Source organism: Sciurus vulgaris (assembly GCF_902686455.1).
Source record: "Sciurus vulgaris genome assembly, chromosome: 2".
Taxonomy (NCBI): Eukaryota; Metazoa; Chordata; class Mammalia; order Rodentia; family Sciuridae; genus Sciurus; species Sciurus vulgaris.
In genome coordinates this window covers 43,285,870-43,305,884 of record NC_136462.1, presented here as the reverse complement: position 1 = coordinate 43,305,884, position 20,015 = coordinate 43,285,870, and the positions used below count along the sequence as shown (strand labels likewise).

Here is a 20,015-nt window from a genome sequence, read left to right as displayed (position 1 = left end):
CTGGCTTAAATGTCAGAGTCTGTGGCTAAAGCTTTTCAACATTGGAATTCTTTTTCAATTATTTTCCAGATTTGGTAATTTCCTTACTTAGCAAGCATTGATAAACTGAACTCCTTTTGCACAGAATGTTTCCTTTCCCTCAATTTCTATGTAGGATTATTTGTGATTCTTGGTATTTATCTTATCTGTGAGCACTGGAAATGGTAAAAGGGATCCAAGACTCAGAGGTGTTGTGAAGCCCTTATCTTCCCACATCCGCGGACAGAGTCACATGATGCCAGGGTTCCCGTAGAAGATGATTAGTGAGTATGGTAATCTCTTGGAATAGAAAGAACAAGGAGAGAGACCTCAGTGACAAGCTGATCCTCCTATTACTCTTATAATACCATTCTCATCTATTGTATTAACTCGGATGTTTTGATGTGGGATGTGTACAGAAGGAGGAATTAAACATGGGAGAGAACTGTGTCATAGGGCAGGGGATTTTCTCTTTCTTAAATAAATCTTGCTTAGAATGCATATTTGGTGCAACTGCAGAGAAAACCATTGCTCTAGTCCCAAGTGGGCAATCCAAGACCAGGAAACTTCAAGACCATGTGAGCCAGATGGGTCTTTGCCTTCCCTTGAAATTGCTCCAGGCTCCAGTGAGCTTTGGCTACTGAAAAAAAAAATTGAAATTCCCTAATAACAGTGGACACCATATTAAGTCTCTGTCACCTGCTTTGTAAGCTATAATTTTTACATGATTTGCAAGTGCTGTGTAAATGTACTGGGGCATTTCACTCTTCCTGAGGAACACTCGAAGTTCTTCAGGACTGACCACAGACAGTCCTAGACCTCTGGAAAATACATCTGATTATACAGCTTACATCCTTAGAGTATCAAGTATCTCTAAGTCATGGAATAAGGGTTTTACTTTGCATTGCCAGAAAGTGAACAAAGAGGCTTTGAGTCCCAGGTCTGCCCCTATCTCATGCTGTAGGCTGGGACAAGTCACATCTAATCCACTTGGAGCCACAGATTCCTGATTTGCCACCAATATGCAAATCTCAGCATCTTATGTGTCATTCACTGTGCCCTCACCTCTGCCTTTGCACCTCCTTGGATTGGAAAGCCACCCCCCTCTTTCACCTATTTGGTTCCTCCTGCTCTTTTGAGATCCATCTGTAGTCTCCATTCATCTAGGGAGACTTTGGCCTCCAGTGTCCCTCAGTCCTCTGTGTTTCCCTGTCTCAGAACACAAGTTACACTGGGGTAGGACTGTTTTCTTTGTTGTCTGTCCCATTGGAGGGCAGGGACAAGGTTTTGTTAGTTTTGTTTTTTAATTCCTGCATCACTGGTCCCCCCTAAAATACATGACCAAAAGAAAATGTTTACTCAAGAGTTTGTTGAGTGAATAAATGAATTAGAAAATCAGAGACTTGGTTCAGGGAATTTTGATGCAGGGGATCCAGGAGGTAACATCGGGAAAGGTGAGGGATTAATGCCAAAGTCTTTAGGGAAACAGGAGAGGGCCGTCTTTCATTAAGCCTACAGTGTTCTAACACTTGGACTTGGACTTCACCAGATTGTAGGGCAATCGCTCTCTTCTTGAGGCTGTGGTCCATTTGGAGCTTCACTGGAGGCTCTTTTCCCTGAGAAGCTGACTAAAGCTCTTTTGAATACTGTTAGAAAGCCAGCCACCAGAGGCAGGGGAAGATTCGAGGACCTCTCACAGTCCTTTCATCCTCATGTCTCATGGCTGCCGTTGAGCAGTAGAGATACAAGAGGCTAGAGAGAAGGCGAGTGCTGTTATAGAGAACAGGGATGGGGTGGGACAGGGCAGGCTGAGGAAGCTTCTGCTACAATCCTGACCTTTCACTCAGGGCACGTGAGATCCCCTTTGAGTTTGAGAGTATGAGTTTGCGTATGGCTGAACATCCTTTGAGTCAGAGTAGGAGGATGTTCAAAAATGACAAGATCAGCAGCCTAGTGAAGTCTAAACTTTTTGTTCTGACAAAATAATATCATTTAGTTTCAAAAAACTGAAAGTGGAGAGCAAAACTTCAAGGTACGAAAGAAATCAAAATGATGCTGGTGAGATGGAAGGAAAGGGAAAGGAATGCCCCTTGTTGAGGTTTTCTCTCGTTGCCTGTAACACCCCTATGAGATCCTGAAGCCACTACGCCCTCCTCCTTCATGTACAGACTTAGAGTTGGGGCCAAGCATGTCCAAAGACCTGGAGGAGGAAGCCCAGCCGGGAAGTGCTCCCCATGATGCCTTCAGGAGACCCAGGTGTCCTGGAGGAATGGTAACCTAGAAGCAGGCAATACCTGCTTCCTTCTCTGCTCTGAACACTAGGGCCACATGAGGACATCCATGTTTCCCTACCTATTCACTCAATTGAAGAAAAAGCATTTTACACAGAAAATCTGATAGAACTGAAAGGAAAATTTCAGATCTCAAACTTTGTACAATAGACACAGGCCTGGAAAAAGTTGCAGGCTAATTAGATCAGTTACACTAAATGAGATTTAAGGGGACCCTGTAGTCAAGTATCTTAAGTCCTTTTCTTCATTCCTTAATCAGTGTTTTAGGAATTCAGATCTCTATATGCTGGGTTTTCCCAAGACAGGGAAGCTCAGCACCTTTACCTGTTCCAGAAGATGGAGGAGTGACAGATCCTGGGCTGTCATCTTCAGGCTCTGAGACAGTGACAGTGGGGACTGTGTCAGGACTTGGTTTCAGACAGATATCTTGCTTCTCGGGAGTCTTCTCGGGAGTAGCAGTTGCGACAGAAGGTTCGATCTCCGTCAGCGTGATTTTGACGGGGGCAGTGATCAGCGGAGCACTGTGCTGCCCCTCTGAGAGGTCATCTATGTAAGGAGCAAAGGTAGATTCTTCAAATAAGTGGTCCTTGATGACTTTTCCCTCCACAGGAGCTGGTTTGTCAGGTCCACGAACCCCTTCTACTTTTGTTGATATTTCAGTGTCCTTGTTCTTAAAGTTCAAGTCTTTGTCTTCCGACTCGGGGTGACGTTGCTCCTGACATTTCGCCTCCTCTGGCCTGGTTATGTCCATGTATTTATAGGCTTCTGTTTTCATCTGGTCCAGGGGGTCTGCTAGGATCTTGTTCACTTCAGTGGACTCTGCAGGTGTCATTTCTATTCCAGAATCAGAACTGAATAAGCCGCGAGACTCCATCCCAGGCACATCTGGTAAGGAGGCGCCAGGGGTCCCCAACTCCTCAGGGTTCTCTGAAGTGGTGGTAATGTGGCCATTTTCCTTCTGAAGAATTCCAGTGAAATATGTAGAATCCTCCTGAGGTGCGTAACAGATGTCAGAAATTAGAGATGTGTAACATGCTCCTTCCCCATCTTGCCGTGTTGTTGAGGAAAGATCCAGGGCACTGGAGATAGCAGCCATACCTGTCAATCAAAACAGCAACAGACTGTGAGCCTCAGTTCTCTCTCCTGCCTAACCCACCAGCCAGCCCTGCCTCACAGAGGCACAACATCCTTTCTCCTCAAGAGTGTGTCCTTAGATCACTGGCAAGTTAATTTTCTTTGTCTCCATGATAGGCCATAGCTCTGGTGTTTTCCAAGTGGCAGACCCCAGTGACTCATAGAAGCTTCCAGTCTACATACTCTGGGGACAGTTTCCAAAGGACTAGAAAAGTGATTTTTAACATCTACTACTTCAACACACAGTAACTTAATGTATTAAAAAGAAACCTTCTTCCCAGCTAAAGTCTTAATGGTTCTTTAGTTGAGGTAGAAATGTAGGTTAATCCAGGTTTGGAAATATAGTAGTGTAGCTGGCCAGTCAGGGGCTACTCTTAGAGACTCGCAGAGCTGGGAGAGGCCTCAAGAGACCCTTGGATCTGCCCCACCACTGGTGGACTTCTGCTCCTTTTGGATGGACTCCATTCATTTTCTTTTTTAAGGTCTGCAAAGAAAGGGTCTCCTAGTTCTGGACCTCACCCCAAAGTTGTTATTGCCTTAATCTTCTGCTTCCTGATTTCTCTGGGTTCCCCCTCGTTTTGTTTCCCTCTTCCTTTGCTCCTCTATTGCCAATTACTTCTTTTCCAGTCATATTCAAAATGCTCTACTCTGAATTCCTTCCTTCCACTAGTGGTGCTAAGGGCAAAACAAATTTCCAGGTTTAAGCCTAAAGAATGTTTTCACCTTGCCATCATTTTAGGCCAAAAAAAGAAAAAAAGGAAAAAAAAAAAGTGTTAATAGTGAGCAGAAAAAGAAAACCCTCTATTGTTCACTCTCCACTATTTTTCTTTGTCATAAAATTCTGCCAGAGGAAAAGAAAACCAACATTTATTAAGGATTTACTGGATGGAAAGCAGTAGAATTTGTACCTACTTCTTTTTGAATAATTTAGTAATCATTTATAAGCAATTTTATAAATTAAACCCCTCACTCTCAACACACAGATGCATAAACACATACAAAAACCACACACAGCCTCCACAGCATAAAAACCCTTAAGACACACTCAAGAAGAAACCTGACTAAGGCCTCATCTCTTACAAAAATAATCAAAGCAGTATTAGTGACATAATAAGATCAATAGATCTGAGTGTATGCTGCGTCAGATGTAATTTCAAGTTTTTCATTTATATTGACTCATCTATTCATTGGAGCAATCCTTGAAGGTTGGTAATATTGTTAGTTTCATCTTCTAGATGAGAAAGCTAAAAAAACAAAAAGTTAAATAACGCAGATCTCACGGGCAGTAAGTGGTGGAATGAGGATTCAAACCCCAACAGTCTACAACCCAGGAAATCTCCCGGAATGTTTTGCATCTACTTAAACAAGTTTGTAAAGTTATTTTTTCCCTAAGTAATTTTGCTTTAGCATTAATAACAATAAGTGTAACATTTGCCTTTTCCTAGCTTTCTTCTTGGTTGCAACGAGCTACTTTTCGTCCATGGGGAACAGAATGGCACAAAACCTCTTCCCCTGCTTGTACTCTTCTGTCTCAGCATTTTGGCATAGCTATTTTTCTTTCTTGGAACTCTCTTCCTCCAGATACCTGTGTACCTAATTCCCTTATCTCCAAGTCTGGGCTCCAGTGTCACCTCTTTATGGAAGAGGAATTAGATTCTCTACCTCAAATCACAACCTGCTCTGCTCTCCTTACTCCCTAGGAATTCTGTTCCCTTCTACCCTTCTCTACTTTTTCTTTTTTTCATATATCACTTATCTCCTTCTCATGTATTGTATACTTAACTGATTTACCTATTATATATCAATTGTCCCTTCTTGCTAGGTAAGCTCCATAAAGACAGGAGTATTTGACTATTTTTGCTCACCAGTGTAACCCAGTTAATAGAATAAGTCCTGGCACATAGTAGGTACTCAGTATTTATTTATAAAATGAAGTCAATAATTATGAAGTTGAGAATTAAGCACAAATATCAGGGTAATGTGAAAATACATGTTAGAAATTCCCCGCAAGTTGCTAATGACACTTTATTTGCCAAATGGCCAAATTTGTGAACAACAGACCAGTTGAAATCTGTTCATTTCAGCTAGGCTTCTAATTGTACTTACTTTGTAAATCAGGTCTTCTTTTCAAGCTAGACAACCCCCTCCAAAAAAAAAAAAAAAAAAAAAAAACCTCAATTGTAAAAGGAATAATAGCAATGATTGGCCACCTTACCTAAACATACATTGACCACCAAAAGAAAAGTGATGGAATTTACATCCATGAGTGCATGCACACCCTTACCCTATAGAATTCTTAAAATGTCTTTTATTGTATCACTCAGCCTACAGGTAGACCTCACTGGAGGCAGGGAAATCAATCTGAGATATTTCACTGCAGATATTTGCATCCTGAGATTCTCTGCCACAATTATGTGCAATCATTTGAAGGTGCTAATAACCTTCCAGAAAGTCAGGAGTTCGTCCATGGGTATTATTAATCTGGAGATGTGGGGAGTGGGGGGCAATGCCCTCCACTGTCACCGTGAAACTGTCCTGTTGGATTCCTTCAAATGCTTCCACTACAGAGGCCATCACAGTGCTCCTGGACACTATCACCTATACCAGGCATGCCTCTTATCCCTCGAGCCCATTATCTCCTGACCCCATAGTTATCACACTCAACACAAGTGTCTCTAGTTCAGCACTCAGTCCCAGGTCTCTGTCCTGCCTCCCTGGATGATCCTTCAACTCTGTAGCCTGGTGTTGGAGACAGTGTGAGTTCTACCATCTCAGAGTCAGTCTCCACTGCTCCTCTAACTTACTGTCCCACTTCAAGCATGCAAAGCCCTTCACAGTCTCACACTTGTTTGACTAGATTTTCTACCCTTTCTTTCACTCTCCAGTTCAAAGATTAAGCTCCAGTTATAAACAAGTCATCACATCTCTGACACTTTTTTCTTCCAATCTCTACATCCAAATCTCTGACCAAATCTCTCTTTGACTTCAAGTCATTAGAGATAATAATCTTAGCTGGGCCTAGTTGCACATGCTGTAATCCCAGCAACTCAGGAGGCTGAGGCAGGAGGATCACGAGTTCAAAGCCAGCCTTAGCAAAAGCAAGATGCTAAGCAACTCAGTGAGACCCTGGTCACTAAATCAAATACAAAATTGGGCTTGGGATGTGACTCACTGGTCGAGTGCCCCTGAACTCAATCCCCAGTATCCCCCCACAAAAAGGATAATAATCGTTAAATGTTACATCCTTCATGATGAAATTACTTAGTCCATTTGGGATGCTTATAACAAAATTACCATAAACTAGATAACTTATAACAACAGAAATTTGTTCTGGAGGCTGGTAAGTGCAAGATTGAGGTACCGGTATATTCACTGTCTAGTGAGTACCTGCTTCTTAGATGGTTGTCTTTTTGCTGTAACCTCACATGGTGGAAGAAGTGAGGGATCTTTGCAGTGTCTCTCATACGAGCACAATCCTTATGACCTAATCATCTCACAAACATCCTCACCTTCAAATACCACCACACTGGGGATTACGATTTCAACGTATAAATTTTTGAGGGGTACAAACGCTTAGATCATAGCACTGACCGTGCCTACAGGACCAGACCCTTTTCTATTGTTCTCTTTCCTCACTCCTATAGCACTGAACTTATACTGCTTGCATGTTACCTGTATGACATACAACATATATATCCATGTTATCGTCTATGAACTCTTTCAGCTCCTGGAATTTGAGGCTTATGTCTGGCATACTATATTATACATAATAAGTGTTCAATACCAGATGAATAAGTGGATGAATGGGTCAATCAACCAATCAATCAATTATTGCACTTACTGAGAGAAGCTACTGAGTACAAAGTAGGACTAATTAATGCAAGTGACAAAGAGCACATTTTAACCTGGCATGTGAGAAGGAGGGTAAAAATTTGAGCTATTGGCTACAGAGTGGGGCTTCATCTGAAAACAAGAGTGTTCTGATCCTGTTTGACCCTCAGGCAGAGATCAGAATCTGTCCAGGCAGGAACCAGTACTTTGTGGAAAGTTGGATGTGACAACCATAGAGGTTCTTTCCATCTTGCCATGATGTTTGTATTGATTGAATGCCACTGTCTGATGCGGCTCCCTTGCTTCTTCCTTTCTTGTACAACATAATCAATATAATTTTCCCTGAGATGATGCCTCAGAGAATAACTGATGGACTCGAATCCTAAAAGCATCTATATTTTTGAGAGACTATAACTAGAACCAACAATTGGGAAGAACTCACACCCCTGAAATGTTTACACTGCCAGCTTTGTCTTGCTCAAAGGTCCTACCATGAATTGGAAGGACCCCTTTGTCACTCTCTATAAATACTGCCAGCTAGAGGAAGAGGTACACTCGTTTGAGTAAAGCTAGTGCCAATCACAATCCCGAAAGACACAACCCTAAATACCATAGTCCCAAATGTTGAATCTCAACAGCCCTGAAGACTGAAGTTATAAAAAAAAAATCACAATCTCAAAAGATCAAAATCCCAAATGTTGAAATCCTGAAGGCCCAAATCCCCTAAATCACAATTCCAATAAAATTAAAAGGGTGATGTAGAAGAGTTTGACAGCTGAGTTTGGGGAAGAAGCTGTATGTTTTCAGTTATACACAGAATAGCTGTATCCTCTGAGATGCCCTGATACCTGGAAAGATGATGAAGCATGAATTGGGGTGTATCTGTCAGAGAGTTTTTAGAGACTAGTGTGTGAGTCTCAGTGGACTAGGTGGGGAAAGATCCGCCATGTAGAAAATGGGTGTGAATGTATTGTCTGAGGAGAGCTGTGCCTTAAAAGAAAGCATATATTCATCATGATGTAATACTTCAAAATATAGCTAATGGTTGTAAAAGTAGGCCAAGTTATGGACTACCTCCAGAAAACTGCCTATAATCTATCCCTACAATACAATTTTTCATACACCGAATTTTTTCTTTTCCTACTTTATTCCCCACTATTTTACATTGTCAGCATGCGTTTTACAATTCACAATCCTATATTTCAAATTTAAGTCTTTTCCAAAACTATAAGGATAAATCGTGTGAAAATGTGTAGAGAATTCTAACTCATTTTATGCATTTCTTGCAAATTTGATTTCTTGAAAGTATATTATCACAACGTTGTATTTGTGTTAAGCATTGTGCATACACATAAAAATGTTGAAATTTCCCAATAACTGAAGGAATGTCATTGGGTTTACTTGCATTGGTGAAAGATTAAATTTCTCCAGATCTCATCTCTTTGAGCAGCTGTATAGTGATGGTGGCCTATTGTAGTTTTTGATCAGTATCTTCAAAAAGACTTGGTTGTCTTGTCAGTTTCTCAAATGACCAAAAAAATTATAAATGCACATAACTATCGACCACAGTGACATGCATTTATATATTTTGCTTTTTGACCTATTTCTTTATGAGTAGAACTTTGTTCATAGATATTACACTCTTGTGACTGTTGTTAGTATACCTGAGTGTTCATTCTTGCAAAAACATGCATTATTGTTGTCCATTTTATTGTACAAAGTGGACCATGCAGTGTTCTGTTGTGTTTTTATTTACTTCTCAAATAAATCTCTTTAAAAATGTAATACATGTATCTTAATTAATCTTTATTATAGTTTTCAGAATTTTATTTTGGGGATTTTGATCCTTCTGGATTTTAGACTTCAGAGATTCGATCTTTTGGGATTTCAACATTTGGGATCATGGTGTTCAGAATTGTATTTTTCAGGATGGTGGCCTAAATCTGTGTAAATTGCACATTTTATTCTTTTAATATTTTGCACACATTTTAGATGTGTCCATGTTAGCATCACCATAAAAACAATGAAAAATCCAAATGCTTTCAATATGGCCATGCCCTACATTCTTAAGATTCTAATTTACTGAATCTGAAAAAAATATATATGCATTAAAATGGTGCCTAGCAGATAGAACCCTTGTAAACAGAAAGTCCTTCTGGACAGTAAATTACACGAGAGCAGAGTCCTGTGGGGATTGTTGGCACTGAGAAGCAGAGCTGAGCCTGAAGGCTCAGGAAAGCCAATTAATTTTTGTCAGTGCTTCCTGCAGAGCTGGCAGATGTGGGAACTGAGGCAGAGAGCATAAGCCAATTGCCCCAGGTAGGAACCAATATTGTGTAGAGTTAAATACAAATTCGCAAAATAAATGTGCATTCTTCATCTAGACTAGAAATTACTACTATATGTATAAAACCCAAGGATTACTTTGAACATCTGATTTTCTCATTCTCTCTGGTTTCCTCCTGGGCCATCTAGAAGTCTCATGGACAGATGTACATCAAGAATTAACATGGGGACCCACAGATGCCCTCTCAGGGGGTGGCTAGACAGGAAGGGCAGAGCAAATTAGTTACCTGAACACATTTTCAGTGACTCTAATCCTCAGAATTTCAATTTATTAATAACTTTCAGGGAAGTACTTATAATAAAAATTGAAGATTCTTAGGTTACTATTTCTGGTCAAAAGCTAAATAGAAGAGAATGAAAATAAACTGAAACTACTGCATTAAATCATCTGTGCTGATAAAAATCAGGCTTTGTATCCACCATTGCCATAGATCAGAAGTATGGGTGGCAAATTCAGTAATGTTCTAAAGGGTAGGAATTCTATTCTATTCTACTCTATTTTTAGCTCCCTGGCAGTATTGAGGAATGGGATGACAAACATGACTTGCTTCAGTCATAAAACCCCAGTTCTTATCACTGATTCACTCACATGAATGGAACTCATTCAAATTGGCCACCTACTTAGGTAGCTTGTATTCTGGCTCTTCCAAAATCATTTTCAACATTCTGTGGGGTCAACATCTTAGAGCCTTTAGTTATCCATCTTTAAGACAGGGGGTGGACAAAAGTTCTCACATTATTGGACTACTCTGAGAATTAAATGAGGTAACACACTTAAATCTCTGCCTGACACATGGGATAGCTCAATAAATGAAAGTTGTCGATTCTATTATTATCTCTATTTTTCAGGAAGGACACGTCATTTGCAACAGACTGCCATCTGTCCATTAGTTTGTTTCTTTATTTTTAATGACATACTTTCAGGTTAGTTTGGGCCAGAAGGAGTTTAAGAAAATCAATCCATACTCACGTTGCTCTCTGCAGTTTGCCTTAGATGCAAAGGTCCCCAGAGTGCAAGAACACCGCTGTCTGCCTCGTGCCACAGGCGGGTGTTTGTTCATTAACAACTTTTCAGTGATGCAACTGACATAGATCCTGTCATAAACTTGATAATGACTGCCTTGAGCATGAAAAGTTGAAATTCATCAGGACAATAGAAAAGACGTGGGAGTGTTCAGTGCCCAGGGACGAGCCTCCTCTCCGTGGACAGAGCCCATCCTCACTCACTAGGCTCCACAGGAGGGCCTATGGCTTATGACAATGTTTCCATAACTCAGTGAGTCCTCTCTTACTGCTCTGCGATGGAAACAGAGAATGCCAGAAAACAGCCTGATCATACCAAAAGGTTTTCTGGGCACAGGGGTAGAATTACTCTACTACAGAAAAACATCTGGCTTGCCCTGCTCTCTGAAATTACGAAAAAGTGCCAAATATTGTTTGACAGGTATAGAGGACATTATTCTTGTTAAATTGAGACTTTTGTTTAAAAAAAGTGGGGCATACATAATAAAAAAAACTGTAATGACAGTGAGAAGAGTGGTACATATACAATTCAAAATTGAAAGCTGGAATCAGTGACTAAAAGTGAATCTGCCTTCACCTTCCTAGACTCCTTTGCCTTCCGGCTGCCATGTGATGGATGGCGGTAGCCTGCACAGAAGTGGAGCTGAAGGCTTGTTCCCTGAGCACTCCCACTCATCTTTCCTGAGTGCTTCACAATTAGCAGGCTCAGAGTATGGAGGCTGCGGCACACTTGTCAACAGACTCTGCTGTGAGGGATGGATATGTCAGGCAGGCTCCAGGGGCCTTTATGTCATCTAGGGAACATTCTCCTTCTGAAATTAAGTGTCCTGTGGTTTAGCATGACAAATGGGGACTGAGAAATCCAGGTACACCCATTATTTACCAATTTCATCTTTGTGATCAATGAACAGAATAACATCTTTAAAAATGAGTCTGCATTCTCTAGAAAAAGACTCGAAGCCAAAGCACAAGACCTGCTCAGGGGTTGAAGAACATGAGTGACCCACCCTCTTTCCTTTCCCCAACTCACTGCCTTACTTAAAGTTTGACTGCCAAAAATAGTAGATTTCACTCTTGGGATTGCAAAATTCATGTTTAATAATAAATGGTTCAGCAAAATGTTTTTGGTTGTTTTGTTTTCTCCTACAAAAAAAGATCCAGGATTTGCATTGCCTGGGAAGTTATCAGTTCAGAAAAAAAAAAAAAAAAATTCTGTAAGGGGAAAAACCTGCCCTAGCAGCAGCGTTGAGGGGAGATGAGAGCGGAAGTTCTGGTGGGTTTGAGAGGGTGGGTGTTTTTGATGTCAGTTTTTGTTTTGCTATTTTGTTGTTGTTTTCCTTGTGTCTAAAGATGGAAATGTGATTCTGTGCCTTTCTTTAGGGAATAATTTTCATTGTGGGGAAGGATGGAGGCGAATATTTATTTATAATTTACTTAGATTTTACAAAAAGTTCCTTGAATCCCTACATAGACTTTCCATTGCCTTTTTAAATATCAGCTTTGGTGATATATGATTCATATAGCATAAATTTACTCTCTTGAAGTATACAATTTGGCAGTTTTTGTATATTCAGAGTTATGTAACCTTCACCACTATCTTCTAACTCACCCACCTAATTGAGATGCATTCTACTCTTCATGTTTTCAATACAGAAAGACCACTAAGTTGCCTCCACCATGCAAAGAATTACCTTTGGAACAAAACATGGATGGATTAGCCCCAAACATCTTTCTGTTGGTCATTGGTTGACAGAATTTGGGTTTTTTATTTCAAAAGAGAAAAATAATTGTCCTTGTTCATATTTCCTCAATGCTACATATAAGACGAATAGTAGCAAAAAATATGCATTATAAATTTGCCCTGTAATAGTTCTTCTGTTTTATCCCCTCCATAGAATTATCTAGTTATTCTCCATAAATCCTTTTTATTTATAGACCTAAAAATTTTAGAGCAGATTTAGGTTCACAGCAAAATTGAAAGGAAGGTACAGAGATTTCTCATATGCTCCTCACCCTATATGAGTCTGTCTATTTGTGTCTCCCCACTACCCACCCCTGCCCAAGTTAATATGTCAAAATTCTAACTCCCAAGGTTAGGAGGTACTAGGAGGTGGGGCCTTTGGGAGGAGATTAAATCAGAAGGGAGAAGCCCTCATGAGTGGGATTCATGTCCTTATAAAAATAATCCAAGGGAATTTGTTCACCCCTTCTCCCGTGTAAAGACAGAGAGGAGTGCCATCTATGAACCAGAAAGTGGGCCCTCACCAGATACCGGATCTGCCAGTACCTTGATTGTTGGACTTACCAGCTTCTGTGGCTTTGAGAAAGAAACATTTAATGCTTATAAGCTGCCAGTTTATAGTCTGTTATTAGAGAATCCTGGGTTGAACAAGACACACACACAGCCCCCTCCACTCTCGACATCCAAAGTGGTACATTTATTACAACTGATGAATGCTACATCAATGCATTATTATCACCCCATATCTATAGTCTACATTAGGATTCTCTCTTGGTACTGTACATTCTAGGGTTTGGACAGGACATACATCCAACATTATGGTATCATACAAGTATTTTCATTGCCCTAAAATTTTTCTGTGCCTCACCTATTCTTCACTCTTACTGCAACCCCTGGCAAGCATGGTCTTTTTCCTGTCTCCACAGTTTTGCCTTTTCCATGATGTCATATAGTTGCAAACACCCATAATTCTTTGCACATGACCTTTGTCCCTCCCCTCTAATCCCATGGCTAGCTCCCCAGCTAGACCCTTAGCACCTTCCACTGGGATTGTTACAACAGTTTCCTAAGTGTCTCACTTCCAGACTCACCTTTTCCCACTATGCACACGACTGATTATAGTCATCTTCCTAAAACACCACTTTCACCATGTCACTTCTCTATTCCAAGCTTTGAACAGTCATCTTTGCTTACCATATGGCTTAGAATTCAGGATCCTCTTCGGTCCTAGCCTGCCTTTATGGCTTTATTTCTGAGACTTCTAGAGAAACACAACCAGTCAAGCTCACAAGTACACCATGAGATTTTCAACTCCTATGCCTTTGCTCCAACCCTTCCCTCAACTGAAAGGCTCTTTGGCTTCTCCTAAAATATAAATAAAGTCTGTAGTGAAGTCCTACTTCCTCTAGTTTGTCCTTATATCCCGTTTCTATGCTTTCTTTCCTGTCTCTGTCCCAAAGGCCATGGGCATTAATTTGCCATTGGCTCATTGGCTTTTCTGCCTTTGCTCTCAGTTATCTTCTTCTGTATACTTCTGTATACATCGCCTTCTATATCTTCATATCCTGGCATTTCTAGCACTGTGCTTTGGGCACTGCACATGCTCAGCAATTACTGACTGGGTGCTTCTGTGTAACCAACTGATTTGGTCACATTCAAGAGCTTTGGAATGAACTTCACTGCCAATCACGTATTCATTTAAGAAAAAAGATGTGCTGAATGCTTACTTGTGCAAAGTACCAAAATAAAGGATATTCCTACAATATACAAAGGTTTACTAACCTAGTAAAATTTGTAACCTAACAAAAATTTTACTACAAAGTCATTGTTTATAACTGGAAGTTCGGGACCCCTACCTGCCCTGGCAGTGATGTTCGGTAGGTAACAGTACCTGTTGGAAGATCATAGTAGAATCAGTGAAGCCCTAAGTGATACAACATATTCCCTGATCCACCTTTTTGTCAGGTCTGGTATTATCAGAACAAAATAAAGAAGGACTGGAAGTGTTCTCTGAGGTCCTGTAATACAAACCCCTGGCATCCCTAGGATCTTATCCACAGATTCAGACCAGTCATCTGAAGACCTTAGTTTGGGTATTTTCATTAATGTGATCTCACAACTTGCTCTGCATACCCACTTCTAAGTGCTGTAGTTAATAGTCTAGGTCTTGGAATAAGATGTGTGGCTTTGAATACTGACTCTACCATTTCCTAGCTATGTCTGTACACTGAGAATGATATGGAAAGACAGACTATTTCTTCCCTAGTTTTGATTCCTTTGATTTGAATTTCCTATTTTTATTCTCATCACCCTGCACTAATAGAATTTTCATGATAATGATCTAAGACCTGCATCTATCATTTAGAACAGATTGAAGAAGACCTTACAAAGTGTATTTACGTCAATCTGGAATGGTCCAGAAGAACAAGCTGTAGCTGGAATTATAGTCTCTCACTAGAATGAGAGCAAACGTGTAGCACAGGCCATCCCCTATGGCACTGCCACCAGCCCATACTGTGTCTTGACAACCCCCCTCCAAGGTGCCTTTATTCTGGTGGACACAGAACTGTGCTGGAGGCCTGCATCCTCTGCTGAAAGTTGTACATTTTGTGCCAATGTTGAGAATTAAAGATAGGTCTCTGGGATCTAAAATAATGTCATGTCAAGTTGCATGTTTTGGAAGACACGTAGAAGGACAGTGAGGGTGGTGAGGGGACAATGCTGTCAGGACAATGACATGGCAGGTGACAGGGTGTGATGTGGTGTGTGATGTGGTATGGCATGCCATGGTGTGGCATAACAGGGCACGAATCACGGTGCAGTAGGACTTGGCACAGTGTGAGGCATGGTGAGTTCGGGGTTATAGCATCCTGTTGTAGGAAAGTCCCAGGTATCAGAGAACTTGGGTTTAAGTTCCATCTCCATCACATTACTCCCCTTCCAAAAATCCTTCAACTCTCAGGAAACCCCAGTTTTCTCCCTCACACAGGGAAGATAACAGTAGCCAACACTTAAAACACATGTGTGATCTGTGCTGAATGAGATCATTACATGGATTATCTCATTTAGCCCATCAACTGTTTATGAGACATGTTTTTAAAAATCACATCCATCCCATCGATGAAGGAACTGGAGTTTAGAGAGGTTAAGGAACTTGCCATTAGGAAAACAGATAGATATGGCAGAATTGGAACTTAGGATGTAGGGCAATCTGACTCCAAAGCTAATGCTAACAATATTAGTCTTGCAGTTGCTGTGAGAATTGAAGAAGACCCAATGGTTGATGGAAGGTTCTTAAGCAAAGCTAAATGGCTTTGAATTTGGGGTCACATCACAGCTAATGGGGCAGCAGAGAAGAAAGAAATCATCTTGGTACAGAGTCAACTCAGTAGCTGGTATATGTTCATGTCATAAAAATTAAGTGGTTGTGACAAGAAAGTGTATGTGTAGGACTTGTATTTTTCTGAGAGTATTTCACAGTGAATTTCAAAAACTCATAGGCTGAATACCTTTTTGAGATACACAAGAGATAATTTTTATTTTTAAATATAATTCTTATTAGCTACCATTTTGCTTTTATATGGTATGTGCCTTCTTCCTCCAGTTTTTAAAATCTAACTTACATGTTCTGCTAGTCATGAGATAATGCAAAATTTAACTGTGGGTTTTGAGCATTCCCAATTTCAAACATTACTTCGTATTGGAATGCAGGTCATAAAAATAGAAACAGGCAAATGACATCTTGGAACAAATTAGCATAAACCTGGAATCCAGTAATCATTTGGTAGACTCCAAGACAAACTCTTTGACTTTGACAAACATACAGACACTCACTCACAAGCACTCAAAATCAAAATATATATGGAAAATTTATTCTATGAGGTCCTAGAGGTAGCTATCCTAATCAAGGAGAATGACAAGAAAGATTAATGTCCTTTACCGACAACATCATTCATTTTGTTCCTCTGAGCTATCTGATCTATGAGCCAAGATAAACTGTGTCTCCAGCAGGGCAATAACTCATCTGTTGTGTCAGAGTTTGGAAATATCGATCCAACTGACTCTGAGTGCTTAGTCAAGAGACTACATCAAGATATCTTTTCTTCCCATTTTCTTTCTTTTACCCACAAGAATAAAAAGTGCAATAAATAATAAGCAAATTTAAAACAATTTTTGAAATTAATGCAAACTTTCAATTAAGTGCATATTTTAAGCATATGATTACAATACTGCATTCTCCTAACATAACCCACATGAAAATCAATAAAAATACCATGTGTTTTTAGGAATTTGGAGATGGGTTACTGTTGTGAGAAAAGTTAAGATTTACACTGGAGCTTTGAAAACATGTATGATTGTAGACAGGCAGAGACAAGTGTCAGGGTGTCATTTGAAGGGCAGAATTAACAGCAAAGATAAAAGTGAAATTGTAAAAGTAGGAAGGAATCTGGACTCCAAGTGGAGATCTTAGGAGGTAATGGTAACTCAGGAAAAGTGACCAGGATTATGGAGCCACTGTGAGAGTATTAGAAAGGAGGTAGGAAACAAGGATCCAATGGTTATTTTAGAGTATACAAATAATTCAAATGACTGATCTAATAATAACTCCATGTAATGGTATATTCAGGTTTGGGGGTCATTTCAAATGAGCCTTTTTTTTTTTTTTTTTTTTTAAATTACAGTGATTTCTAGAAACTTAAAAAAATAAAAGTACATAAGTCAAAAAGTGAAGTTTCCATCCCTAACCCCATTCCTCATAAATAACAACACAATATTTGGTGAATCTATAAACATTTTATTATTTTTCTATATGAATGGGATCATTGTCTTCAAATTTTGTTTCTTATCTGCTGCATTATTTAGGATCATACTTCCATTTAGATATTTAAATATTTAAATATCTAGAGGTTATCTTATATTTTTAAAAGTCAGTTTTCCACAAAACAAACACTCTAAAATTCATTTAAGCATTCCCCTTCCGTTGGACATCTATGTTACCACCAGTACTTCTATCATTATAAATAACCATATAATGAACATTCCTGGAGTATGTGACTTTCTGATGAGACTCTGGAGGCTCAGAGATGTGAATATTTTTAAATATCTTTTTACTTTACTATGTAGTACCTTTTAAATGGCTTAGTAAAACATTCTTCTTCATGTTAAGCCTATATGTCAAATTGAAAGAACTGGGAAAAGACATAGCAAAGGAGGAGCAGGATTCAACAACACAGAGGCTAAGAGAAAGAGAGTTTCCAGAAACTGCTGTGAGCAAATAGTGGCCACCCACCAGGACTTGCATTTAATGTAGCTGGGAGCTTCCAGCTCCACAGATGAGTTAACCCTTAGAGAGGCTGGAGAAGGGTTCAACAGAAAGTCCTTTTCCTGCAGAAGTGCCTGGTTTGGAAGGTTTCACCGAATTGAAGAAATCTGAGCTCAATCTTGAAGGATGTGGAAGATTTATACGGGCTAAAGTATAGGTCATGAATTTGCAGGGACAGGGTGTTGATGTTGTGATCTTCAGTCAAACACATGCAGATAGTGACTTGAATTTCTATGTATTCTGTCTAAACTTGCACATCATTGCACAGTCATCCTCTCTAAAGAATCTAAAATGAATCTGTCACATTTAGGGAAAAACATAAGCTGTTAAATAAGCCAGTGTGTGGATCGTTAAAATAGCCTGGGTAAAACCATGAATAAATAAGAGTCTGCAAAGAACACTCTATTTCTTTGTTCTTAAGACTTCATAAAATGCAAGAAGCCAAAATCAAATGTGCCCTGGAAAGAAACCAGCAACCAATTACTATGTCAATAATTCAGTATGAGTATTAAATTCTCATAGTTTTAAAAACTCCTAAAAATAATCTGCAGGACATGATTTCCTCTGATGTTTGAAGTCCTATAATCATGACTGCTAAAGATCATACTTTTTCCCAGTCAAGGACTGAATGGGCAGTCCTTGACCACAAGCACATACTTTCTTTTTAATTTGGTTAACAATTGTCTGAAACTTAATCTGTCCCTCAACATATGGTGGACTTCAAAATAAACCCTTCTTGAAAAGACCAATTGGAAAGTAGAAATCAATTTTCATTTCCTAAGTATGTGTAGAGGCAATGTATACTTTATGTTTTATCTTTGTTTCTATTATTTTTGTCCCAAGTTCACATATTTTATTTAACACATTATTTTCTATCTCTGGAAGTTGGTAAGATAAATGTTTTTATATTTTGGGGAAGAAAGACTTAAAACAGAGGGATCCAGTTGCTGGTTGCCACTGGTTATTACTTGTCAGATGACCCCAGAGAAACCTGAATTTTTTAAACTGATGCTGTTTCAGGGAATTCTTTAACTGAAAATGCTCCAGTTTTCAGTCTTCTTCTCTGAATGGCAAGATAATAGTTTCAATATTATTTCTTAATGTATTTTTATATCCTGTGTATGAAGCTTTTCTTCCCAACTAGAGGAAATAGAAGGCAATAGTATTTGTTGAATACTTGCTATGGGCAAGTCATTCTGCTATGTTCTTGAATTCTCCATCATGCCAACCCATAAATAGTAGAAATTCTAAAGTAGAAAAAAAATTTTAAAGAGGTTGACTCCATGGGTTTTTTTAAAATACTTTCTCAGTTGTCAATGGATCTTTTTTATTTCATTTATTTATATGTGGTGCTGAGTATTGAACCCAGGGCTTCACACATGCCAGGCAAGTGCTCTACCACTGAGGCACAACTTCAGCCCCTAAAATAGAAATTTGATAATACTCTAGGAAACATGAAGACAGGCCTAACTTAATAGTGAGAAGAAACACTTGATAATTTTCAGTATTTATTTATTTAACTTTCTTCATCCATCATATTGATAGGCACTGAGTACCTGCTACATTCTAGATACTCATTTCAGTTTCTGGGAGATATAACAATAAATGAGATAGTCTCTAGATCATAGAAGACAAAATCAAACAAAAAACAAACAGAAACACAACTATGTAGGCATGGCAGAGTCCACTAACTGCCCTTCTTTCCTTTGGCAATAGCCTCCTGCCCCCACCTCTGCCAAGGAATTTGAGCATATGGCCACCCAGCTGAAGACCATATTTCCAAACCTTCCCCTAGGAGTGGACACATGACTGAGATGTTTCTTCTGGATCACAACCTTCAAGAAAAAACTGGTTGCCCTCCCCTCTTTCTTTGCCCTTCAGATGAGTTACACCATGAAGATGGTCTTGTTGAGCAAGCTTTAACAACAGGGATGAAGGCACTAGGGATCTGGAGATTTGGATAACTTCATGGGACAGACATTAACCTGACCACACACTACTTATATACTGATAGTTAAAGGAGACACTTCTTTCTTTCTTTTTGTTTTTTGTATTTTTAATTATTTTTAAAAATTGTTAGTTCTATTTAGTTATACATGACAGCAGAATGCATTTTGATTCATTATACACAAAATGGGTACAACTTTTCATTTCTCTGGTTGTACACAATGCAGAGTCACACCATTCGTATAATCATACATGTATATAGGGTACTGATGTTTGTCTCATTCCATCATCTTTCCTCCCCCTACTCCTACCCCTTCCCCTCCCCTCATTTCCCTCTACACAATACAAAGTTCTTCCATTC

General features: G+C 39.5%; 1 protein-coding gene across 1 annotated transcript in view; it reads right to left on the bottom strand.

The window, feature by feature from the left end:
• RTN1 (reticulon 1) overlaps nt 1-20,015 on the bottom strand; it is a 279,751-nt gene that overhangs the window by 169,043 nt on the left and 90,693 nt on the right. The window contains exon 2 of the mRNA XM_079125816.1: nt 2,634-3,407. Coding sequence (XP_078981942.1) covers nt 2,634-3,407 — 774 coding nt within the window. The remainder of the gene's footprint in view (nt 1-2,633; nt 3,408-20,015) is intronic.